The sequence below is a fragment of the Dipodomys ordii genome, unplaced genomic scaffold, assembly GCF_000151885.1.
Source record: "Dipodomys ordii isolate 6190 unplaced genomic scaffold, Dord_2.0 Scaffold47, whole genome shotgun sequence".
NCBI classification, from domain to species: Eukaryota; Metazoa; Chordata; class Mammalia; order Rodentia; family Heteromyidae; genus Dipodomys; species Dipodomys ordii.
Genome location: NW_012267263.1, coordinates 5,293,585 through 5,320,480, shown reverse-complemented (window position 1 = coordinate 5,320,480; position 26,896 = coordinate 5,293,585). Strand labels below are relative to the sequence as shown.

General features: G+C 38.6%; 1 protein-coding gene across 1 annotated transcript in view; it reads left to right on the top strand.

The window, feature by feature from the left end:
• Aff3 (AF4/FMR2 family, member 3) overlaps positions 1-26,896 on the top strand; it is a 436,486-nt gene that overhangs the window by 319,418 nt on the left and 90,172 nt on the right. Inside the window, exons 9-10 of the mRNA XM_013019735.1 lie at positions 2,776-2,827; positions 23,465-23,505. Coding sequence (XP_012875189.1) covers positions 2,776-2,827; positions 23,465-23,505 — 93 coding nt within the window. The remainder of the gene's footprint in view (positions 1-2,775; positions 2,828-23,464; positions 23,506-26,896) is intronic.

Below are 26,896 nucleotides of genomic sequence, written 5' to 3'. Positions count from 1 at the left end.
GAGATGATTAGCTGCAGCTTTGTCTCTGAGCTGAAGCCAAACCCCAGCTCTCACATGCAATCCAGCCTGTGGTCTTTACACCTGCAAAGTTATTTGGAAACATTTCAACTTCCAAAACAGTGAACTAAAAAAAAAACTTTTATAAAGTACAAGAATATATCAGAATATATACATCAGAATATGGACATAGGATCTTTTATTTTTAGAACTCTGCCAGAAATAACATAAATTCATTTTTAACATGACAGTTCAATGAAGAGTAATAATTATTCATAAAGCAAGGTAGATTCTTAGCTCCTTCTCTTCTAATAAAGGTAAATGAGTCCAATTATAGAAATGACAAATGTCCAAAATCTGGGGATGAGAGGAGGACTATGAGATTCAAACCGGTTAGTTTAGCTCGTGCTTCTGAAAGCTGGGAAATCCAAGAGCATGATTCTGGCATTTGGTGAGAGCCTCCAGCTGCATCATAGTAAGACCAAGCAAACATGAAAGCTATTGTCTCTATCATGGGTCCCACCCCCTTGGATCCATTGGCTAACAATCACCTCAAAAAGATTCTCGTCTCCTAATATCGTCAACATATGACTTCAGCGATTCCCAAAAAAATGAACTTTGGAGAGACACATTGAACATTCAAGCTGTAGTAGCACATTTACCTTAAGATGTGTTGGAGTTTCTTGCTGTGTCTAACAGTGGTCTTCAATTTGAAGTCTGTATATACTATATCCATGTAAAGACTAAAATTCCCCATCATCCTTGACAGAATTTCCTTCTGACTATAGGGGTTATTTGAGGTGAGTGAGTGTGTGTGTGTGTGTGTGTGAGAGTGTGTGTGTGTGTGTGTGTATCCTTCTCCCTCCCCTCCCCTACTCTAGACCACTCACACTGAGAACACTCAGTACTTTCTGGACATCCTTGAGATTAAAACAATTGCAGTGATAGACTACCTTTCAAAAGGCATGAAGAATGGAGGGAGGAAATTGTATCCTTCTCTGATCTTTTGTTATCAGAAAGGTATACCTCAGCCCAGCCAACAACCTGGCATTGTCCTTAGTGCTGTCACTGTGCTTGTCACTCAGCACTCAAGGGCAAAGAAAACCCAGCCTTCTCCCCTGTGTTATATCAAACAGTGCTCTAATAAATCACCAAAATGTTTCTTCTGTTTGAAGCCAGTGTGTATGCTTGTGAGGTGAAGGAAATGAATGACCTGCCAGATGTGCAGAGTAATGGAGTCAAGGCTCTGCAGTCTCTGCTGCTGCTGCTGCTGCTGCCGCCAGTGTTTTCTTGGGGTTTAAAGAATAAAGCATATGATACTTATCCATACTGAAAGGATAGTAATACCCTATGAGGAAGCAGACTTAGTGTCCTAATGGTAATGGCTTCAGTTGCAAGCCAAGAATGACTTAGGAATGTCTTCGTTGTATTGTCAGCCACAAGCAGAAGAGGAGAGGAGAAAATTTATTTTGTGGACTTGCAGAATTTAAAGCAGGATTAACCCTTCAAGGCTGTCCAGTAAGACTTTCACTTAACAACTAGGGAAATGAGGATAGGGCAGGCAGGTTGGGTGCTAAGTAACGTGCTTCTAGGTCTCTGCTCAGCCCTGCTTGCTCATTACCCCCAGTTAACCCCAAAAGCCACTTGAACCACAAAATACTCTGAGGCATCTACTAAGGATAGGCCTTGGAAGCTAACTGTGAGGTGGATAGTGAGATTTTTAAGCACAAGGTCTCAGCAGCCTTCAGATTCATGTTGGGAGCAGAAGGCCATGCAAAGTAGACCTACCCCTGCTTCTCCTAGCAGTATGGCTGGTATGGAATATTTTTATAGAATATACCTCTGCACTAGATTTCGTTTAATGTGCTATTCTATGAAGAAGTACTCAACAGTTTTCCTCATCAGAAGTTGTAAGATCTGAAGCCTTTCTTTGTTTTACTCTTAGCTTTTGTGAACTCACTGTCTCTATCAGGACTTATCCAAGAAACTTCATGGTGGGTGGATAGTGGGCCTTAGTCACTTTAGACCTACCCTCCTAGTGTCATAGGTGGGCTCCACTCAACCGATCTTCAGGCAAAAGCCCTCTCCAGCCCTTACACTGATGAAAGACCAAGCAGCTATCATTGCTCACAGCTTATCCCTCACTTCATGATTCTCAGAAGAGTTCTGCTTGTCCCGTTACTTTCTTTGCTATGACTTTCCCCTAGACAGGCTCTGGAACATGGAAAACTTGAAACAATTAATTGATTAAAATGTCCCACTGAAAAGACCCTCCTCCAATCTATAAAAGCATGTTCTGGGGGTTCCCTATTGCATCCTAAGATGGTACTGAGCATTAATTTTCATGATCCAAACATCTATTGTTTTCTAAGTACATTAAAAGAAAAACACCTAAAAGAGGGAAAGAAAAAAAATAGGAAATCAAATAAACTTATCACTGAAATGTTGGTGCTATAAAAGTGGGTTTTTTGAGCCGGGTGCCGGTGGCTCATATCTGTAATCCTAACTACTCAGGAGGCTGAGATCTAAGGATCGCTGTTCAAAGCCAGCCTAGGCAGGAAAGTCCTTGAGACTCTTATCTCCAATAAACAACTAGAAAACCTGAAGTGGCGCTGTGGCTCAAGCAGTAGAGCACTCACCTTGAGCTGAAGAGTGCAGGGACAGTGCCCAACCCAGAGTTCAAGCCCCATGACCGACCAAAAAAAAAAAGTGGTTATTTTTGAAGTGGAATTACTTTGAATCTGCTAACAATATGTACCTCTGTTTTCCTTCTTTCAGTATGCTAGAAGATGATCTTAAGCTAAGTAGTGATGAAGAAGAGAGTGAACAGGTAAGATTTTCTTACATCTGGCTCTCCTTTGCATGAGGTGCAGATCCCATTGACTTGTTGGACAGGACTGGGTATGGCTGGTGGACTCTTCCAATTGTGTTGCCCTATGAAACTAGACTTGGTTCTTCTAATTGATTTTTCTATAAAGTTGGACCTGTACACTGATATATCCTACTGTTTCCTTTAAAGCTGTAAGTCTGTGATTATTTTTAATGACATGGAAATCAACAATGGTATTTATAAGGAAGCTAACTAAGATCACTAGGATGAGGCTTCCTTGGTAAATAGAGATACTCTTTCTCCATCTTTCTCTCTTTCTCTCTCTCTCTCTCCTGCTCTTTCTCTTACTCTCTCTTTCTCTCCTGCTCACTTGCTCGCTCACTCACTGGCTTGCAAAATGGCCTTTAGAAATCAAACATGACCTTAACCTCATCAGCATGCAGTAGGTAAGCTGTAGCATTAAATATTGAGGAGCTTTATACAGATATCATTAACACTAAGAAGGATAAAATGTAGAGGTGAGCTAAAATGATGAATAAAAAATAATCATGCTTAGTCAGAGCTGTTTGTCCTAAATGATAAATGTGCTTGAAATATTCTCCCTTGTGTTGATTTATCATCTCCAGACATCAGTCATGGGTTATAAATACTCTTCTGATCAGTCAGTTAAGGTGGAAAAATATGCACTTAACATTCATCACTCTCTCCCTTCTGCATTTCAGGAAAGGTTTTTGTTTAAAACACGAAAGACAGATTATCCTACATTTCTCTTTCCTTTTTCTCATCCTCTGTATTATATCTTTCAAATTTAAATAAACAGAGTAAGTAGAAAGACAATACAGAGGGGGTTGGGGTGTCATTTTACAAATTATTCAAAATACATATTACGCTTATCTGATTTTGGAATTGTAAACTTAATACAAAGGTATCATGATATGCTGCATAGGTTATTTTCTCTCTAGACATGCAAATACAAATGATTGTTGAGGGGTGAGCAGAGGTGAAATAAAAGCTAAAGGAAATTTTTCAGGAGATGTGTGTTAGCAGAACATGGTAGTGGGGTCACAGAAGGGGTCCTCTCCTTGTGAGAGAAACAGAGGTACCATGTCATGCTGTAAGAAGAGTTGGGGGATTCTAGAAACTAGATTGGCAAGGTGAGAAAACCCAGAGGGTTTTCAGTTCTTTTGTTTCTAAACATCCTTATCAGGAAGTTAGATAGCCACGACTCAGCAAGCACAGAAAGGTAAAACAACTTCCCTTCTGGTTTTATTTCCTCGTTTATATGATGAAAAGTGAATAATTTTATTTCTCTGTGTTTTATACTATTGAGAGGCTCAGATAGTTACACTGGTAGATTTAATTGTGTCAAATATGAGTGATATATTAGAAAAAAAGGATTTACAGACTATTTCATTCAGCAAACATGTCTTCATGAGCTACTTCCAATAACAACTCAATCTAAAAGGTTCATTATCGATAATGTACAACACATATTCTCTAAAGCAATAAGGACTTTCAGTTGGTTGTTTGCTTTATTAGTTACTCCCTTCAAATCTGTAGCCATTACAAATTGGGAATATACAGTTCAGGTCCTTTACTCTTACACTTAATCTCTATGTGTATATGTCTTCTTATTTTTGAAACAAAAGGAACTGACAGAATTAATGATATTTATGCTGTAATCCTTGTTTCAAAATTAAGAGTCTAAACAGTGGTTTTGAATATAGTAGCTTAATTCTTCAATACTAATTCTATTAAAGGGTCCTTCTTTGGCAAATAATTGTGCCCTGGCCTGATCATAAAGTCATAATTTCCTTTTTTTTGTCAGTTATGGGGCTTGAACTCTGGGCGTGGGTGCTGTCCCTCAGCTTTTCAACTCAAGGCTAGTGCTCTATCACTAGAGCCACAATGCAACTTCTGGCTTTTTCTGCTTATGTGGTGCTGAGGAATCGAACCCAGGGCCTCATGCATGGGAGGCAAGCACTCTACCACTGAGCCACCTTCCCAGCCCTTTCCCTACTTTTTTAAAAGGATTATTATATAACATTTTTCTCCTTCAAACCAAAGTAAGATTTTTCCATAATGTAGCCTGTACATATGTGTAGCGCACGTGCGCGCACGCACACACACACACACACACAATACATGCTCATTTCTATGGTAGTGTGAAATGATTGGAAATTTATCTTAAAGATGTTTCTAGGCATAAGCAGAGTAGATGATCTTAAACTATTTTCTGAAATAGTTTTTGCCTGTTGATACTAACACCAACAATGTAAGAGAACTCCAGTTGTGCTGTTCATTTGTCTTTTTGTGTCCATGGGGGATGCTGGCCTGCAGTTTTCTCTTTTGTTCTGTATCAGTTCAGCTTTTGTATCAGGATAATCTTAGCCTTAAAAAAGGAATCAGTTACAAAGAGAAATTTTCATGGTATTTATGAGTTTTATTTCCCTCAGATTCATTCATAAGTAGGTTATTTAAACATATATTTAACATATTAAATGCAAATTCATGAAAATAAAAGGGAATCAGGCTGACACCAGTGGCTTACAACACTGAAAACTACAATTGGAAGCCAGCCTGTATAGACATATCCTCAATACTCTTTATCTCCAATCAACTAGCAAAAGGCCAGAAGTAGAGGTGTGGCTCAAATGGTAGAGTATCAGTGGTAAGAAAAAGAAAAAGCAAGCTCAGTGTCAAGAATTTAAGCCCCAGTACCCATGCAAAAAGAGAGAGAGAGAGAGAGAGAGATAGAACAAAAAAAGAATTAGAACATATTCTATGCTCATCTATTTTCCTAAAGAGGTTGTGTAAAAATTGATGTTAATCTTCCTTGGTAGAATTCTCCAGTGAAACCATATGGCCTGGTTATGAATTCTGTTTTCCTTAATAGTCAGAGTACTACTCTGATTATCTATTTCAAACTGGGTAAGTTGTCGTAATATGCACTTGCAAAGTAAGTATTCTACCCATATCATTTAGGTTCTCATGTTTATATGTACAGTAGTATCCTTTATTGTCCTTCTGATGCATGCAGCATTAATAGTAACAGCCCCTGTTTCGTTCCTTATTCTCATCATTTTCTTTCTTCTTATCTTTATTTCATTTTGTCAACCCTACTAGAGATTTATCCATTTTTGAACTATCTTTTTGTTTTGTTCATTCATATTCTCCATTTAGTTTCTCCATTTTCAGTTTCTTTGATTTGTTTTTATTATTTTCCTCAGAATATTTATTATTTCCCTTATAATGCTTGCTTCAAGTACATCTTTTGCTCATTTTTTCTATTTTATTGGGTACGTGTTTTCCTCTTTTTCTAGTTTATTGAGGAAACTTAGATTAATGATTTAAGACTTGCCCTCATTTATAATATAAGCATTTAGTACTATATTTCACTTTCCTTTGCCCCACAAATCTCAATATGATATCTTTTCATTGACATTCAGTTCAATGAGACTTCTTTGACTTGTGGATTATTTTGAAGTATATTGTTCAGAGATCTACTTTAATCTCACTTTTATTGGTTTCTAGTTTAGTTTTGTGCATAGTAAGAGAATATTCCCTGTGTAATTTCAATTCATTTAAACTTGATGAGTTAATTTTATGGCCCAAGATGTGATCCGTATTGGCATGTATTTTATGAGTACCTGAAATAATGTGAATTCCACTGTGGTAGGGGAAACATTACATAAAGTTTAATTATATCCTTTTGCTGTTGTTGAATTCTTGTATGTATTTTCTGAATTTCTGTGTAGTTAACTCTATCAATTGTTTAGAGAGTGTTTTTTTGAAGTCTCAAATTAGTTGTGGATTTCTATTTCTTTTCACCGCTCTATTCCAGCAGTTGTTACAGCTCTATTATTCTGTGCATATGTATTTAGGATTTCTGTGTCTTGGTAAATTGTTTATGAAATATCCCAGTCTATTTCTTGTCATTTTCTTTATTCTGAAAACTGATTTTTTCTAGGATAGATATTATTCTCTTGTGATGAATGCTGGTATAAAGTGCCTTTTCTTCAGTCTTTTACTTCTCACCTACCTGTGTTGTTATACTTGAAGTGAGTTTCTTATAGACAGTAAAAATAGTTAAGTCATCTCTTTATCTACTCTTCCAGTTGGATTTTGACTCAAAGATTTGTGTTTAAAGTAATTTTTGATATGTTAAGATCTAATTGTGCCACTTTACTTTCTGTTTTGGTTTATTCTTCGCCCATTTGTTTTCTTTTTTATTTTTTTAATTGTGAAAATACCATAAAGAGGGGTTGTTTTTGTTTTTCTACTTTTCTCTCTGTTACTTGAGTAGTTTAAAGAATTCAGTAGTTATTTATCTTTAATGTCTTTGCATGTATCTCTTTGTATGGATTTTTAGTAGCTATTGTTATATAAACAAGGAAGTTCACTGATGCTGTCATTTTATAAGTTTTCTCCCTTGTTAGCCTGCAGTTATCTCCACTGCTTGTTAATAGTAAATAATAAGGACTTTAGCTTTCTAGGTTCTTAATTTCTTGCATGAACAATTAGAATCTTATTTTATATCTTATTCTCTCTAGTGAATACCATGGCTGACTCACTTTTAATAAGAAAAGCTAATCTTTCCATTGCTGGATCCAGAAAAACACTTTCATCTTCATTAATCCTTATTTCCTCCTATTACAAGAGGATGCTGCCTTGCTCCGTCAAAAATCCATCTAAGTGAAGTAAGCCAGGACCAAAGAAACATAGGTCCATGGTTTCCCTTATTTGCAATAACTAGTATATGTCTGAGACAAGCTGAAAAGGTCAGATAAGATGATGTTAGGCGAAATGAACCCCAAGATAAGGACGCAAATGTTTTTTTCTTTCTTGCTATTGTTTCTAAAATATTTCTTTGTTGCTTTTTATGTCCCTCCCCCACAGTATAACTCCTGTTTCCACTGTATTTGATATTGGTATAATTTGTGGAGGGGAAGGGGAAAAAATGTTTTAATAGGGATACAGGTGGAACCATTGCAACAATGAGATGTTATGTCAAAAAACAAACTTTACAACCTTGGCAGGAGTGGGGGGGGGGAGATGGGAAGGGATGGGAAGGGGAAACAAAGGAGGAGGCTACAATGCTTGATAAGAAATGTACTCATTACCTTGCCATGTAATTGTAACCCTTCTGTAAGGTATTTTCACAATTAAAAAAAATCTCATTTCCTCAGCTTCTTGAGCACTTGTTTTTGTGCTTCCTCCATGTACTATCCCTCCACCAGAAATGTTCTTCTCGAATCACCAAGAAACTCCACTGAGCCAAACGGAATAGCTCTGAATAGTCTTACTAGAAGACTTACAACTCCTAAAATTCTTGCTCACTACTTCTTTGGCAGTGTTGGACACCATACTGTACTGCTGTGTTTCCTGCCCCTCTGGTTGTTTCTTTTCAAAATACTTAGCTGACTCCTCATTCTCTACCCAGTCTTGGATGCTGGAACCTTGCAATACTTATTCTTGATTTTTTTTCTCCATTTCTTGCTGAGTGTTATCATCCCTTCCCATGTACTGGCAGTTTTTAAAGGTAAAGCCTCAGTTCACACCTCTCTCTGAACCATAGACCTACTTAACTTTTCCACTTGCTGTCTGACAAACATTTTAAATTCAATCTATGCCGAATTGAACTTTTGGTCTTTATTACCCCCTTCTACTTAGAAGCACAAATAAGTTCATCTTCTGTTTGTTCCCATTTCTAAAGCTAGCACTGCCCAATGCCCAACTATTCAAGCCTAGGATTCATTCTCGAAGACTTCCTGTACCTCACTCAAATATTCATTTCACTTCTAAGTCTCATAAATCAAACCTCCAAAATTAAGCATTAATCCACACACCTCTTTCTATCCTGGCTACCTTAAATCAATCTGGTATAAACTAGCATCTAGCTGTTTCCTGCCCTCTAGAATAGTCTTTCCTCAGTGGTCTTTAAAAATATGAATCAAATCAACTCACTCATTGTCTAAAATCTTAAATGGGTTCTCCTTCCACCTAGCATAAAATCCAGAGCTCACAGCATGATCAGCACAACCCAACACAGTCTAGCTTTGTATACTGTCCTTTGCATTGTGTTCTTTCCCAGCATATCTGCAACATGCCACATGGACTTTCAGCTCTTCCAATAAATCAGGCTCAGCTGCCTTGGTGTTTCCATAGGTCTTACTCTCTCAGCTTTTGCCTGGCTAACACCTGTACATCTTGGAGATGCAGCATAATTTTACTTCCACAGGGACACCCTTGGTTTGTCCATCTCATAGTAATGTTAACCGTTTCCTTAGATCTAATAATAATTTTGATGATATATGCTTGTTTTTTTTTAATTTCTAGCTCTAGCCTGGAGTTTCTTGAGAGCAAGAACAGAGTCTGGCACCACAGAAGTACTATTTGTTTACTGGGTTCAGGAGCAAATCCACAGTATTGTGTTATATTGGGAGTCTTCCTGTTGTCTAGCATCCAGTATCAAGAGTGACCTTTGCCTACTTTTACTTCTTTTACTGAACACTATAATATTTTTAATTAATTCCACCCAAACATCAAAGATATTTACAGAGAGGAATAAATAGCCATGATCATAAATCAGATAGATTAATGCACTAATAACTTGCCTATTTGAGAGAAAAGCATCTATACAATCTCCATGGATGCATTTCTAGTCGTTTCTTATATATACATACATTAAGTGACACTGAATTTAAAACTTTTCATCTGTTTTCTCACATAGTAATAAGAATATGGGTATTTCCCCTGCCTTCTCTTTCAGGGATAACACAATTTTAATTGTGGCAATTTGCAAGTAGCATTGAAATAGAAGTAGAATTTTGTGGTTGCTATAATAAGTTTATACTTGATGATAAGGTTCACACTGGTAATAGTACAAAATATTGGAGAATTGGCTTTCTTGTTTAGACAAATGAAAGATGTGTGATTCGTGTAACAGATTTGTTTGATCCCCTTTTTTGTAACTCTTAGTTTAATAATTCCGAAGGCCAATAGTGCCTGGAAGGATGTAAAAGAATTAGAAGACTTAAAAAATAAAATGGTTCCTGAAGAAACTCAGGAATTTTGTAATGCGTTTGGAAGAGGATGAATTATATGGCCTGCCTTCTGTCTGGTCAAAAAGATGTGTGCTGCCTCTCCAATCAGTGAGAGCTTGGGAGCATAGACAGCGAATATCTAGATGGAATCATTATAACGAAGGCATAAGGAAAGGGACCCATGATTAAGACTTTCAAGCAAGCAGCAGCAGCCAAGATCGTGTCAACTGCAAGCAGTATTTCCAAAAGGACAAGTAAATAGCTCAGGAAAGTAAGGAATAGGGATTCAAATTGAATGGCTATATATGTGCCTGTAGCTTCCAGTAATTACATTCTCCACACAGATTGGGCAGTCTTTTCATTTTAATTACACAAGTGCGTTTTTCTTTTTAAATGAATATGGTTTACTCACTTAAAGTGACTATTTTAATTTTACAAACAGCAATCATTGGATATAATCTGTAGAGTTTCCTCTACAGACCTAATTTCCCTACTGACCTAATTTACTTCTTGCACACTGAAGGAAAGATACCTTTTAAACCCCAATCAATATTTGGAGAGCATACAATTAATGTAATAGATGTCTAGGTCATTAACATAAATCTGCAAGCTAAAGAGCCAATTATTTTCTTATTTATAATGCATAGAGTAATAATCATGTCTGTCAGTAAGAATCCAAAGCTTCTGTGTACTGAGATGTCAAGATTGCAGGTGAGGCTGCTCTCAGCAGAGTCACAATTCAGATTGTGTTTTGTGTCCTTTGGTTTCATATAAAGTGGCACAAGAAGCAGTTTCATCTCAATTCTGCTCTGTACTGTAGAGGTCACTAGATGACTCATAGCAGATTAGGCTGTACTATTAAAAGCAGATTGCCAGTCGTAATGGGAACTCTTCATTTTTTCCCTATTTTTAATATAACAATCATTTAACAGAAAGCAGAGCTATTTTTTAGAGTACCTCTAAAGCCATTGACAGTGCATGTTGATAGGTTGCCATGTAAATTAGCTGAATGAAATGCAGACATGGAATCAAAACATAGGAGGTTTTTGCAAGACAATCCCACTTTCCTAAGTACATTTTTCTCTCAGGACCAGCTTGGTTGATGCTGAAGTTCTTGGCCTGTGAAAATTTATTACCCACAGAGTCAATCTGCATTCAGGCAGCCAAGTCTGAATAAATAGAGTCATTGTGCTTGTCCGGGATTTGTGGCCAGAGTTCATCTAGGCAATGTGACATTCACATCCCAGGAGATTCATAAAAGCCAACACCCTGATATGTGCTCTTGAATCCTGCCAGAACTGTGTAGAATTATATAAACAGGAGTTGAAGCAGAAATCAAGACCAGGTTTGGAGGCAAGTCTCCAAAATCAAGTTTCTCCTCCATGAGAAATGAAGTATATTGTCAAAGTTATGTGTAGCCAAACAAGAACTAGACAGTTTTTACATAAATCATTCCAAGAATCATTTTCCATACCTACTAAACTCCAAACATCCATGCAAGATGTTGGCTTATTTGCCTGGATGAATTACATATTAGTGATATTTATTATGATAATTTAACCACAAAAATTTTAAGTAAATTTTAATGCCAAGAAATGCCTTGCCCTAAAGGATTATACAAAAGTAAATTTAATCGCAACATAGTAGAAAAAGAATAGCTTGCATTTGTTTTTATTTTTAATCTTACACTAATGTTGTACCTGAGCTACATACCCAGTTTGATCATGCTGACATATTGTGTCTTTTCAATATGAAAACATGATAGTAACTGTAGTTGAAAACAACTGTCCATCAGATCTTTGTCACAGCATCCTGTTTAGGAAGCATCATCTATTTGAACCTTCAATCACAAAGAAACAGACATAAATATTCAGTAGAAGAATATGTTTGGCAGACATAAAGCCTAGTTAACTAGTATCTTATCAACAAAATTTTACTGTCACCAGAAGCAAATGAAAATTTCACTTATGATATCTTGCCACTCTGCGTAAACATTTGTGGAAAACATCAGCATAGGCAGATTGCCTTTTTCATACTGATTTGTTAACAATTTCCAAAATTGGTCAGTTGACTTAAAATGGGCACAGATATACAAAAGCTCACAAGGCTGTTCATTAAGTAATTTTTAGGACCTCCTCTTAGGAATCCACCTGAGATTTATATAAGCTTAGCTGTGTCCAAGCAGCCTGGGGCCATGGGATGTACCTAATTTCAGCCTAAGGACTCTGAATATGGAAATCTGCAAAATGAAGACAATTATACAAAAATTAAAAAGACATTCCATTAAATATGGGCAAATATATAATGAACACCAAAATGGGTAACCATAGTCTTTGTAATTTGCAGAATTCATAGAAAGAGCTGCATTTTTGAAACTAAGCCAAGTTTTTGTTAGTGGCAGATAGCAATCCCCCACCCGATTCTCCATTCAGGGAGCAGGAGAGGGCCAGGCATCAGCCTCTACACACTTCACCACAGCATCCAGTAAGCCTGCTGGTTGGCAGAGGAAGTGGAATTCTCCTCCAGAGACCATTTCTGTTTAACTCGGAGGAAGAGCCATTTGTCCTGTGACTTTAATGGGTTTTCTTGTTGGTGATGGCGGTATTGTTGTTTTCCTACAAAAGCTTGTTAGGAAGTGGCAACAGTTGCTCCTTGGAGTGCCTGCTATCAGTCTTCTCCACACTGGGTGGGTGGCCTACAGTAAGGATTTGCCTATCATTATTTATTCAGGTGTTTGGTGTAGATACAGTTGGAAAGTTTCACTTTCATTTTTTCCAAATCTTCTCCAAATGGGCCTGGTTATCTCTTACGCACAGTTTTCCTCAGGTGAAAACGTTTTTTCATGGAAAGAATTTGTGTCTGGTTATTCAAGACCACTTCGCACTTTCCAGTTCTATCTCAATCAAATCTGCAGCCAACAGGTTATACAGAATGAAACACCATTATCTTTAACAAGCGTATCACAAACAGCTGCTAACTACTAGATGTGATCATTGCCCTGCTTGAAAAGTTCAAGGATGCCGTTAGCCAGGACATCTCTGTGGGGAAGGCAGATTCAGGAACAGGGATTTAGTTCTTCAGCCTAGAATGTATTCCTAAAAAATCAAGACAGATCTGGAAAGTGTGTGTGATTATGATGTAACACGTGTGAGAGCACTTTCACATATAAACTGCAAAAGTGTGTTCACTCTGGAAGTGAAAATCCTGATACCAAGAATGACATCCTCAGAATTGTTTCCATGAGTGGGTTTTTACATAATTGATTTGCAAAATACCACTAGAAGAATCTCTCTTAATCACTATAAACTTTTTTTAACCTTTAATACTGCTATTTTGTTTGAGTAGGACAGTTTAAGTGAAATGTAATGCCAGCCTTAGACTTTAGTTCTTTAAGTTCAGGTTGAATTTTCAGCAAGACTCTGAAAATTATGTTACTTTCATCTGGTCTTTATACAGAAACAAAGAAACATTTGCATTCCACGATGCAAGTTACACTCACAATATAAACCACCAACCAAAGTCAATGGGAAAGGAAGGAGGTTCTATCCTACTGAGGTAGCACAGGAATTTTCTCCAAGTTTTAGCATGCTCATGTATTCATCTGCTCACCATAGATGACAGTCTTATAGAAAGTAGACTGAAGAACCAGAACCTGGTAGGAAAAATGTGGGGGAGGAAGGAATGGAAAGAGACTGGTTAGTAAGCAGTCTGGTATAGCTGAGTAGGGGGAATAGCTTCTCATGTTTGATAGCAGAGGAGGGTAACATGTGAACATGTGAGTGACCAGAGTTCAAATGAACAGGCCAAACAGCTGTGACTGAAACCTGCAGGATTTAGTCAGTGCTTTTATCTGGAAGAGACTGGACCATCAAGCAACAATTCCTGCCCACACAGGTCTCTGTGTGCTAGGATACTTGACCTATTTCCCCAACATGACCTAAATAACCAGCTAATCTGGACTAGCTAATATGTTTCATCAGCATGACCTTCATGCAGAGCTTTACCACCATGAATATAATCATCTCATGCATAGCCCACGCACCACATTCAATCCAACCAGGACCAGAACTGTCTGAAAGCACACCAGGTAACACAGAATTTAACATTTATTACCAATTATTTTCTTTGTTTCTTTGCCCTAAATGTATGTCACAGTCTTTTAGGGGACTTGACTCTTCCAGGGAGATCTGGAGACCAAAGAGCCATCCAGAAGGTGAAGCTGCACCACAGTTAGACCAGCAACCCAGTGTCACCATCCACATTCCAAATTTAACCTTGTCCTCCCAAGAACCACAAATTGAAATGCTCGTACTCCTTGTAAAGTGTCTCTTAGAAGTCAGCCAGAATTAGGTATGCTGGCTAATGTTGTATGTTTGCTATCACTTTGAAATTATAAATAGACAAGTTCTTGAATACATGTGTATACATTCTCCAAGAAAGCACAATTGCCTCGGCAATGTTCTGTTCCAGAGTTTGAAGGTTTCTGGCATCCTCATGACGGCCCCTCACAATTGTGAGACAGTAAGCTTAGCTCCTTCACCATCATCTAGCAGCATGCATGGATTTCCCCTCTTCTGCCTAGTGACTGTAGTGGTCTTTGCTTCTACCCAGACCTAACGTTGGCAGGCTGTTCATTCGAGCATAGCCCTGTGGAAAGCCTGGAAGTCGAAAGAATTCTTCCCCAGGAGTGTCTAGCAAGCTTGGAGGTCAACAATGTGTCACTGCCTTTAAATAAATTTGAGGTAAAGCAAAAATTCTCAGAAAACTTAGAATCCTCCCTGTTCCTTCCTCCTTATTGGCATTCCCAGATAAAGCTCTCTTCAGTGTCTGCCAGACTCCATCCAGTGTCCAACCAATCCTCTTCTCACTCAGCTTGGCAGCATTCAATATGCATCTGGTCCCCTTTCGCTTCATCTTCAATCCACAGTAAGGTTGAGGCAGCATCTGCTGCTCTGTGGAGCTGTCACTGGCCTCTTTCCATTACTTACTAGCTTGCCCTCAAAGTGATAAATGAAAAGTCTGGGTATAGTGACCATTTTAGGTTTCCCCATTCCCATACCTACTCCCTCTTCTCTCTCTCTCCCCTTCCCCCCCCTCCCTCTCCCTCTCAGTTATTTGATGAGATTTCTGAAGGAAAGCAATTCTGTTTCTAAGGGTTTAAGGCATTTATATTTCTTTTGGAAGAAGATTTTCTGGTCTGATAAGAGAAGTTCAGAAAGAGCCCCCTTCAGTGCTTGGCAGGGGAAGTCCCCAGGGAAGAATCCAGAGCCCTGGATTCTAAAGCAATTTCTGAGGACTTCCAGTTTCTTTCCATTCCAGGTGCTTAGCATGACAAGGCAACACACTTTGGGACATTGTGTTCTGAGTCCCACACACTGTTCTCCATCCTGACCCTCTGGGAGGAGACTGATGTTGGTCCCCATGACGGGGACTGGGGGAGGGGAGTGACTACATTATCTGCTCACATTGTCCCGTACCATCTCTGTTTCTCCTGAATCAAGTAAATCTGTGATGGCAAAAGCTCCAGGGCCTAGAAGAGCCACTGCTTTGGTGCAGAAAGGGTAACAAATTAGGTGGCATAGATAGTTCATAGTCTCTAATGAGTAAAATGTCCTGAAAATGCTCAACAAAAGCAAATAGGTCTCTCTTAATCCCTCTCAGAAGGCTGGACTTGCCAGAAATAGGACCTTCACTAATTTGACTTCAAATGATCTGTCCAGATCAGTCTATTGGTAAGAGTCTGATCTAGGAGGTAGTATCACTGAGGCAGATTTCAAACCCCAACAGCATTTTCCATAGGCTAGAATAAGGGCTCAATAAATTAGCACATACCTGGTAATTATAAACATCTAAGCAATCCTATGTAAAGAGGAAAAAACTAAGCAAACTTTCTTCAAATGGGAATATGTCTTCTATCTTTTTTTTTTAGGTCTAAGACTGGGACTTGAACTTGGTACCTGATGCTTTAGCTCTTTGGCTAGTGCTCTACCAACTGATCCACACCTCCAACCCCATCTTCTATACTTTTAATAAAAGTGCTAGGTACCTGTATTTACAGCTGTAATCCTAGCTAGTCAGAAAGCTGAGATCTAGAAGAACAAAATCTAAAGCCAGCCCAGGCAAGAAAGAGACTACATTTTCGGTTAACCATTAAAATGCTGGACCAGAGTTGTGACTCAGGGAGTAGTGCACCAGCAAAACTGAGCAAGGGAAAAAAATGAGAGTGAAAGGCCTTGAGTGCAAGCCATAGCATTGGCACTCAAAACAAGTAAGAGAATATATTTCCACAAAACTCATCGATGAGAGACTGTGAAACAGAATCTTTGTTTGTCATCCCCAGAAGTTTCTTACTCACATCCCATTAGTGATGTCAGTGTGGAAGAAGCTCTTTCTGGTAGAAGAAGGCTGAGCTAGGGTCTCTACCTTCAGTGGTCTTATAAGAAACTTGGGAAGCCACAACAAAAATTTGTCATAAGGTAGATGACAAGCTTCCCAAGAATGAGTGGAACCCAGTGCTAACTCATTTTAGACTTGTGTTAGAGTTCAGAGAAAGGGACCTCAATGAAAGAAAGCTTAAGAAATCAAGCTTGAGCTAGACCTCCCAGTATAGGCTGAACCTAAATAGAGTACAAATAGGAAGAACAGGAAATCTAGTGATCATTGAATTCATTTTAGGCTACCAAGAATTGATTTGTTTTCTACTGCCCACATTTAGCCCTTTGCTTGCTTTATTGAGAAGTTCCTCATCCTCTAAAATTCTGCCTTCTATTATGATCTTAATTAATGTGAGTTTAATAAACAGCAAGTAATATTTGCATAGAGAAGTCTTTATTAGAGAAACCAGACAATCTACAATGCCCAGAAAAGCATGATTGTATTCTCCAGCCTCTGACTTGCATCTGGTTAGCATTCCTTTTCACTCCAAAAATGTTCTTATTATGATGATAAATTATAGACTCAACCTGACTCTGTAGGAAACAGGATAAGGTCAAAACCTACTGAGCAAAACCTACTAGAAAACATTTCTAGGAATCTGAAAGTGCAAAGTACCTATAATTACTAAGAAAAAGTAGACAAGTAAGGATTTTTTTGTCTTTTAAAATTTTCATTTAGTTTTTATTGTAAAGGTGATAGAGAGGTTGCAGTTACTTAAGTCAGGTAATGAGAACATTTCTTTTTTGAACAGTATTTGTCTTTTTTTTATTGTGAGTCAGTATTTGTCTTATAAATAGGTAAAATACTTAATGGAAGTATATGTGGTAATACATTAAAGAGACCCATTACCTATACTGAAATGAAAAACAATTACATGAAAGTGAATATAATGAAACATAAAATGTGTTAGTAGATGGAGAAGATATTAAACATTAAAACAAATTAATAAATGCAAATCTCAACTTGAATAAAAATAATTAGCAAAATTTCACAGCTTGCTTCAGTTAACAGCAATTGAACAAAAATTAGTTGGGTTGGTATTCTCAATTGTAGATGGTTCTTAGTTTATAATGATTTGACTTAACAAGTTTTTGACATTAAAACAGTATGAAAATTATATGTATTCAGAAGTCATCATACTTCAAATTTTGAGTGTTGGTCTTTTCCCACACTAATAATGGTCTGATCCTCTCTTAGAATGCTCTGCAATTAGCAGGTGGAGTCACATCTCAAGAGAAAATAACTCTGTAGAATGTACTAGGTCTTTCAATTGCAGAATAATGTAGGTTAGGTATATTATATATTTTTGTCAATACTAGAGTTTGAACTCAGGCCCTGGAACATGCTAGACTGACACTTTACCACTCGAGCCATACACCAGCCTTTAACTACATTTTGACTTAGGATATTTTCTACTTAACATGGTCTTATCAAGATAAAATCCCAATGGAAGCTGAGTATTTTGCAGTTGAATATGGAAACAGCTTGTAGAATATGATCAAAATCACTGAAGCAGAGACCCTTCCCTTAATAATTGTCAGTGGAATAAATTTGATACTGTTAATAGTAAAAATGGAGATTCATCACATCTGGAATGATAAAAAGACATTTTCCAACTAGTTACTGTATACTTTCCTCTTAGAATAATATCAAAGCTATACCCAGAATCCCTGTGTGTGTGTGTGTGTGTGTGTGTGTGTGTGTGTGTGTGTGTGTGTGTGTTAGGACTATTAATGGTATATTTTTATTGGACATTGAATAGTGTCAGTCTCATATTTCCAACTACAACTTGAACTTCATACTCCCAAAATGAACTCCATCCTTGCCCCAGTGCCAGTACCCTCCAGTTTTTCATCTTCACCAGTGGTGTCTATTCACTCCAGGTGCTTCAAGTGGAAAACTGGGACTCCTTTCTTTTTTAAAAAAATAAGATTTATTGTTATTATAAAGGTGATGTACAGAGCGATTACAGTTACATCAGTTAGTGAGTACCTTTCTTTTTTAACACTGTCACCCCTTCCCTCACTCTCTCCCAGTTTTTTCATCCTATCCCCACCCATAAGTTATATAGTTCATTTTCAACATGGTGTCTAGTGAGTACCACTGCTGCATTTGTTCATCCTTTGTCTCATCGATATTTGAAAAATGTAGTTCATATTCTCCCTTTCCCTACTCTTTTTTATTTTCATATATTCACAAGACGTTGCATAGAACGTTTAAACATGCTTTGCCCAGCTTCCTGTAATATAAACCTTTTAGTGACTTCCTTTGCCCTATGAATAAGCTCCACAATTCTGCATTTGACCTCCAGAGCCCTTGATCTTCCCTCAGCTTGCTCTGCCATTGTCCCTAAGGGCCCATTGTCTGCACCACAGTGACTACTTGCAATTTTTCAGCTGAGCCAGAATTTAAGCTGCTTGTAGCTTTTGCCCCCAAACTTCTCCCTGCATAAAATCCTTTGTTCCTTACTCCCATTTTTCTGAGCCACTAACTCTCCTTTATCCTTCAGTCCTCAGCCTTATTCTTCCTTACCTGCTGAGTCCTTCTTGACCCTTCATTATTCAGTTCCATAACATCCTTTTCTCTTTAGGCATAGCCTTGTGATCTAAACTGTTTACATGTGGAACTTCTCAAGACTTCCCCACTCTGGACACTAATAGACACAATATGGTAACTTTGTTACTTTGCCTGTCACTAAAGCCAAACCCAGTGCCTGCACATAGTAAGTCACTCAGAGTAAATAATATATATGCCCAGGCATTAGTTCTGTTTCTGTCAAGGAAAAAAAAAAGGAACTTTGTGGGCTGCCTCTGAGTTTCAGCCTCTCCCCTTTGTTTTACTCTCCACTCAAATATCCATGAACTTGTTCTGTGCTCAACCCAATTACAATAAGGTCATTTAATTTCCTCCTTCAATAACAGATTGTGACTTGTAATTCATTTAGCAGACATTGGAACCTGAATATATACTGATTAGGTTCCCAAGCACCAAGCTTGTTATAATAAAGCCATAGAAAAGATGTCTCTTGAGGAGAGGCTGGGAAGTGACTGTTTCTGGCAGAAAATGTGTTTTGTCTCTTAAACTTAAGCTTTGGAGTCATTCATGAATGAGTAATGAATTCAGGAAGATCAATGAAGCATTCTCTTAACCCTCTCAAACAATTTTGCTGAAAACCAAATAAAAGGAAAGTTACAAGGAAAAGATGATGAGAAATTTACAAAGAGAAGAAAATATAGTTGCTGTAACATGTGACTCTTGAGGAATGAAATTGGACAATTCATCTAGTTTACAATGAGTAGTTTTCCAGGCTTCAATCATGAGTCACCTGAGTAATTTTTTTCTTGGCTATTTAATTCCAATGTTTATTTCTTTTATTATTTCCCAAGTGAAAATAAAATAGCATGCAAAAGCCAAGGATTTTCTTCATATTATTCTTACTTTTTAAAGAAAAGGGGCAAGGGCTGGGAATGTGGCTTAGTGGTAAAGTACTTGCCTAGCATGCATGAAACCATGGGTTTGATTCCTCAATACACAGAAAAAGCTGGAAGTGGTATTATGGCTCAAGTATTAGAGTGCTAGCCTTGAGCAAAAAAAGCTCAAGAACAGCGCCTCGGCCATAAAGTTAAGTCCCAGGACTGGTAAAAAAATTAAATTAAATTAAATTAAAAAGTAAAAAAAAAAGAAAAGGGACAGAAAAAAATGTCTTGGTGGTATTTGCTCTGGGATCTAACTTACAATTTTAATTCCATAAGCTTGTTTTTCTCAAGAAATTGTTTTTAAACTTTGATTATATTCTTCACCCTTCTCTTAATGGATGATGACTTGTCCTTTGTGGAGTTAGGATGATTGGAAATTAAGTAACACAATCAAAATCAAACATTTAAAAAATGGATGAGTACTATAGTGTTGACTGAAGAAATTGTGTGGGCAGATTCTAAGAGTAGCTGGTAAGAGCCTGGTCTCTAAGCCCAGGAGTACCTTTTGGTTTGAGCATCACATAGCAATGCTAAAGCTGATATTAGTTTTGACCAAGTCATGCAGAGTTACTATCAGGAGGTGCCACCACCTGGGATGCATTGATTCATAGTGCGGGTGGGCAATAAAGTTTCTTACCTTTTTTGTTTTGTTTTGTTTTTTGCTTTGGCTCCTAAACTAATTTTCTAGCCGACTTTACATCAACATGTGCTGTACTTCCCTGTGAAAGTCAGGAGGGAAGAGTGTTTGTAAGCAGGGCCTTTCCAGCCCTGAACTATTTTCAGGGCTAGAAGAAAATTCATAGTGAACTTTTAGTCACATCTCTTATGGTTTCTGTTATCCTAGGAAGGATCAGCCTCTCATGCCTCCTGCTGTGATAATGTTAAGAGACCATACTAATAATACATTCCACCTTTCTTACAGCGATTTCAAAATACTTCCAGGGTGTTCAGTTGAACAGCTAGGAGTAGAAAGTTGAGTCTTTTTCAAATATCTGTACCAAAAGTAAAAGCTGAGTGCAAACTCTCTAGAGGACAACCCTGAGAACAAAGATAGGTGCACCCATCACTTGCTGGATGCTTTCAGTGAGCAGCTCCTGGGCTGGCTGTGAGAAAGAGCTCAGGCAGAGAGTAAGAGAAGGGGACACCTGAGCTGCCTCTCTGGCTTCTCTTCTGCCTCAGTGACCTCCTCAAGATCTGTGAACAATTCCTTTATCCTCTTTGTTTTTTTTATTTATTTCTATTGGGGTTTGAACTCAGAGCCTCATGTTTGCACTATACAGAGTGATCTGTACACCCAGTTCTTTTCTGCTTTTTGGTTATTCTTCAGAAAAGCTTGAAATAAGGATACTGGGTTTAACTGGCACCATCTTGGCCACGTGGTAGATGATAGGGAATTAGGTTTAACTGGCACCATTTTGTTTTCGTGGTGAAGGAAGGTGAAGTCCCACTCCCAGGTGATAGGCATGCCTGAATACCTGCTGGGGCAGGGACTTGGACCATAGGTTACTAGGCCTGCCAATCCTGTGCCATGAACTTGCAAGACTCCTAGCTCCCTGTGATCCTGCCCTTGACCAGGACACTGTTTAGGCCCTGAACAACTCATGCCCCATTTTGTGCCATGCCTCATGTCTGCTGACTCTACCCAGGTCACCATGGAATCCCACTTCAGCTCTCCGTTGGAGTTGATCTGGTTTGTTGGGATTGTTTTTCTGCTCTTTCTTTCCGTGTCTACTCTCATGACTCAGCTTCCTAACAGTGTTAAGTGTATTAGAGGCTGCAGGTTTTCTGGGGACATTTATCCTCCTATAGTCACTGGCTTTAAAGACCTCTCAAAATATGGCTTCTCTGTTTCTCGAGATTGAATTCCCAGCCTTAGATTGTGATCCTCCTACCTATATCTTCCTAATAGTTAAGATTACAGGTGTTTACCATCATTACTCAGCTTTTTTTGTTGAGATGGAGTCTCAGTAACTTCTGCTCAGGCTAGCTTTAAACCACAAACCTCCAAATTGCAGCCTCTTGAAGTGTCTGGGATTATAGGCCTGAGTTATCAAATCTAGCTGATGGCTTCCTTTTAAAAAAAAATTATGGTCAAGATGATATACAGAGGGGTTACAGTTAGCTACATACTTAAAATAGTGAGTACATTTCTTGACAAACTTGTTATCCTCTCCCTCATTTTTCTCACACTTGCCTTCCTTTCTTGAAGTACTTCTCTAACCCTGGCATGCTAGAAAACTTGGGCCTTAATTTTCTGGGATCCAGAGGATAGCAACCCATTCCATTGTCCACAATGGCCTAGGCATGGGTTGACTGGCTCCTTCCACATTTTATCCAAAGAAGGGAAGGGCAGTTGGAAACTGAGATGTTGATAGAGAGCTACACTCAAGGTCCGTAATGAATGGATGAATGGATGAAGGGCCTAGGGCATAAGCGGTCAGTTCCCAGTTCTTACATTTGATGTTTTTTTCTAAATCACTGTTGTTGTGCCACTTGGAGGAATGATCTTAAGTTCTTCGGACTTTTCAGTTCTTTTTATCAGGCCCCAAAGCGCACTTTCTCTGTATCCCTTTTCTCAGGTCTGCCTTGTATTCATTGCCCCTCTGTTAGCATATTTCACTATGGCTCCCCTATGTCATTTTAAAAGGACAATTCCTCAGTGTACAAAGCAGGTCTTTCCTGCTCCTTAAAAGATGTTAGGCCCCAGGCACTAAATGCCACAGATGAGTCCCTTCTTGAGTATAACCTATTCCGAGATACCCCTTCTCACTTTCAGACATACCTAGGACAAGAACTAAGAAGTAACCCACTGGAGAACCACTGCTGGAAGCTGAGCAGCACATCTTCCTCACCATATCCCTCCTTGCCTTTAAAATTCCACCCAGTTTTCAGCAGAAAGGAATCCCTGATGGATTTACTTCTTTAATGTTTACTCAGCAGCTATTTACCTAGACATCTGTTAATAGTCCCAGACACTGTTTGAAGAGCTGCAGGGTCCATACATATACTACTTACCATTCATCTGTACCTTCCTGACTGGTCCCACCTTAATCTCTTCATTTTCATGTTGCTTAAAATATGTTTCTGTCATGAATATGCCCACCCTCACCCCTTCTCCCACTGAGTTGTTTTAAAGCAAATCCCAGCATCATACAATATCTATAAATATTCCAGAACGGACCTCTAAAAATCTCTTTCAAAAAATACAATATTATTACTGTTCCACAAAAATCAATAATCCTGAGATTGTAGTGTTCCATTTTCAAACTGTGGAGATATTTTCCAATCAATCTAAAAAGAAAGTAAGAAATTATATCCTAACTAAAATAGTGGCAGGGAGGTAGGAAAAAAAATTAAGTAATGAGAAAATGATGCCAGAGAATAGAAACACAATAGCTCCGGTCTTTGCTCTTTATCAAGACCTGGCCAACCCCAGGGGTCTATTTCTTGGTACCTCATGCTCGCCTCGCCCTCTGGTGATACGTGCACATTGCCATAGCACTCATTACCTCTTCTGTAATGCTCCTTTCATAGCATGATAGAGCCCTCTACCGTGTTGTTAGTCGTTTAAAATTTGGCCACATGACAAAAATGTGTGTAACATGGGGTTTTTAAGTGTTGATTGAGCACATAATTTAAAAGTCAGAATATTAAATAAACATCTCTGCCCTTTCTTCCAGCAGGCAGCCCAGAGAACAGCTCTCCACGCTCTATCTGACAGGTACATTTTGTCATTTTTATGAACTATAAATTGCTTTATGAAACATTGAGCCCTATTTATTGTGGTATATAATTCATAATCAGATTTTGTCCCTAAAGAATCTGTGAACCGGGATGTTAAACATTTTGCATGCTTGGATTTGTCATGCATGTGTGGAGTTTATTACTGCAAAAATTGCCTTGTTGTATTTCACATAAACTATGAAGAATCCCTCATTGTGCAATGAAACAAGAGACAAGAAACTTAAGGGAAAAGGTTTGAATGCCCCAGTAAATTCTGAACTTTGGAATTGGTAGAGACCCAAGCTCATTTTCAGCAGTAAATACTCCATGTATTTTAAGATGTTTTCTTCAATCTTTCCATAGCCTTTCACCAAGAGTGATCCATCTGTTGATGGGATTCTCTCATGCAGGACTATATGCAATGTAACCCACTAACTCATAGTCCAATACACCTGACTTCTTCTTCCCTGGTTTAGTTTGTTCCGTTGGTGTTATCAAATGATATATGTAAACCTAATCAAAAACCAAATGATAATTCATATCCCACTTTGCCATAGTACTCTTCAGGTCATAACTGGAAAATGGAAAGGAAATTTAGACTTCAGCCTGACTTAACCTGGGCACCTCTACCCAGAGTATTGAGGGTGGGATGGTGTGATTTTTGTTCTTTTCTATGTTCTGTGTTCACTAACATAGAATATATATATATATATTTCTATAAAACCATAGGATTTTTCCCCATGTAGTTTTATACCTTTGGGAGTCAGCTGGCCTAGGAGAGGTTCATTGATGCCCCCCCCCCATATGACAAAAACTGCAAACAACCAGGTCAGGGAGAGGGTAGCAAAATTCTTTATGAGCTAAACCAGTGTCAAGAACATGTGTTTGCAAAGGACCTTATCCTTCTTACATTTTTATTCCTTACAATGTGCCTCACAAATGCCTTCTCTTCTGGGCATTGTATTCAATGCAGGTAGGGAGTGGGGGGGGGAGGGGAAGAGGGCTATTTGAGCACAAGGCTCCCTTATAAAGGTGAGTCTTTGGTATGGACTCTGCACTGCAAAAGCCAGTAATGTGGAAAATATGCAATGTGCTGTTGAGAAGAAGTAAGGCTATGTGTGCAGCATATGAAGTACCTTGAATACGATTAACTTCCCTTCATAAGTAGTAAATAGTAGATAACTCTGATCAGAAAGGGGATTCGCATGATTTATCAAGCTGAGCGATTGTGAATTTGCAGAGAAGCTGGAGGTCAATCTAGAAATCTAGGGCCAGAGGAGCACAAGGAAATTGCCAGAACTAAGAAGTTAATCATACCGTGGGACTACTTCCATCTGTCTCAGGGCGACAGAGCTGCTGCACAGGAGCAGGCATGGTTTATAGCAGCAGATCAGGAATTAATATTTTCTGCAAAACCTCAAGCATCATTTGCAGTAACTTGGGTTTTATAAAAATGGAGCGTAATTTCATATGAATAAATCACATTCAGCTAGAAATATGAGAGGCAAGGAAAAAAAACTGCACTCGACTTTAAAAAAAAAAAGCAACAAGCAAGAAAACCAACATGAAGGCAGTTGTTGAAGCGATGGCACTTGGAGAGCACAAATAGCCATGTAGTTAAATTGTGCATGTAATCATCTTCTGAAATGTCAGCTTGCAGCTCCAGCCATGGCGACATTTTTGTAGCCCTGGAGATGCATCACCAGACTGTAACCTGTCTGCCCATCTGGCAGTAGCTGAGGTCCAAGACCCATTTATATTTAGATCCAGACAACTGACATTGATTTATTCATTTATTCCACAAATATTTATTGAGCACCAGGTATTCTCTGTTGGGTGCTGCGGGCACAATGAGGGAGAAGTGATTGTGCTCACAGCTTCGCTGACCAGACGGAGATTACCTTTGTAAGGAGAGAGGTCTGTGTATCTGCTGCTTTTCTTTTTTCCTTCTCTCAAACAAATCTTACAAGTGCAATATACTTTTCTACTAGGGAGAATCGGATGAAATTAGGTAAATGAGAAATAACCTAAAATGAAAGGAGTTTCTCCTCCACCTAGGTAGAAGAATGTGAAATTATCTGTGTCCCAAAACAGAACCTAATTGGCCCACTGTAAAAGAGCAAGGCAAGGTGGGCACCTGACTGGCAGGATGATGGCTTTGTATTTAGCTCTTACCTTCCTAATCCCTAGTAAAGTGGATCAATTTCAACAGTTAAACAGGGGTGTGTTTGGGAGGGGAGGGCACCAGCTCAGGTGCCCTGGGTACCATTTTACTCAGTCCTTGGCAAAAAGGAAAGCCACAGTTGCCCCGTACTGCTAGCAGTTGATCTCTTCTTCAGACGTCAGGAAAAGGGGTAGGAGCACTTCAAAAATCGTCTTAAGTTCCCTAGTTTGACAGTTCCATATCAACCCTGCCCTTGAAGCCCACATTTTCTAGACTCTCCTAAGCAAGTAGCTCCTCATAGCAAAGTCTTTCTGGTATACCATGTGGATAATGTTTTTAAAGGGCTTTAGAGGTTAGAAGCACTGTCCCATTTATGCCATCTCATTTTATGATCCTCACCGAGAGAAAGATGTGACCCTTTTTACAGCTAAAACAAAAATCTGAACGTGAGACAAAGGGTCAACAAATGCATCAGTGGTACTCACTAGATTTTATGTTGAAGATGAATTATACAATTTGTGGGTGGGTACAGGAGGAAATAAAAACCTGGGGAGAGTAAGGGAAGGAATGACATTGTCGAAAAGAAAGGTACTCTTCACCTGACTTATGTAACTGTAATTCCTCCACACATTACCTTTATAATAACAATAAAATATTTAAAAATACTGCACCCCTCCACACAGGTGATGTGACTCACATGTGTTGGCCAGGCTGTGACTATACCCCAGGTCTTCAGTCAATACAATTCTCTTACCCTCCTCCATGCAGTAACAAAGCAGATCTGAATGCAGTCACAGACAGGTGTTTGGACTCCTTTTGCTACATTGTTTCCATACATTGTTCTGTCTCAGTTATTCTCTCCCTAAGCACTTTGTACAGGGTCTAGCAGTAAAGGAACTAAAATAAGTCATTTTGTAAATGAATGAAAGCAAGGAACAAATGAAAGATCTGAGTCATTGCTTTGTGGTTACAAAAAGACAACTTTGGACTTAAGGTTACTTTACAGCTTGAGGGGGTAGTTATGGATGTGGGAGGGAAGGGATGGTAGGGGAAAAACAAAGGAGGAGGCAACAATGCTCAATAGGAAATGTGCTCATTACCTTGCTGACATAACTGAAACCCCTCTGTACCTCTGTACAGTATTTTTACAACAAAAATTGTACAAAAAATAAATTTCTGGAACTGGTCATCAGCATTACAACAAGTTGCTTCAGGGGAGAGAGGT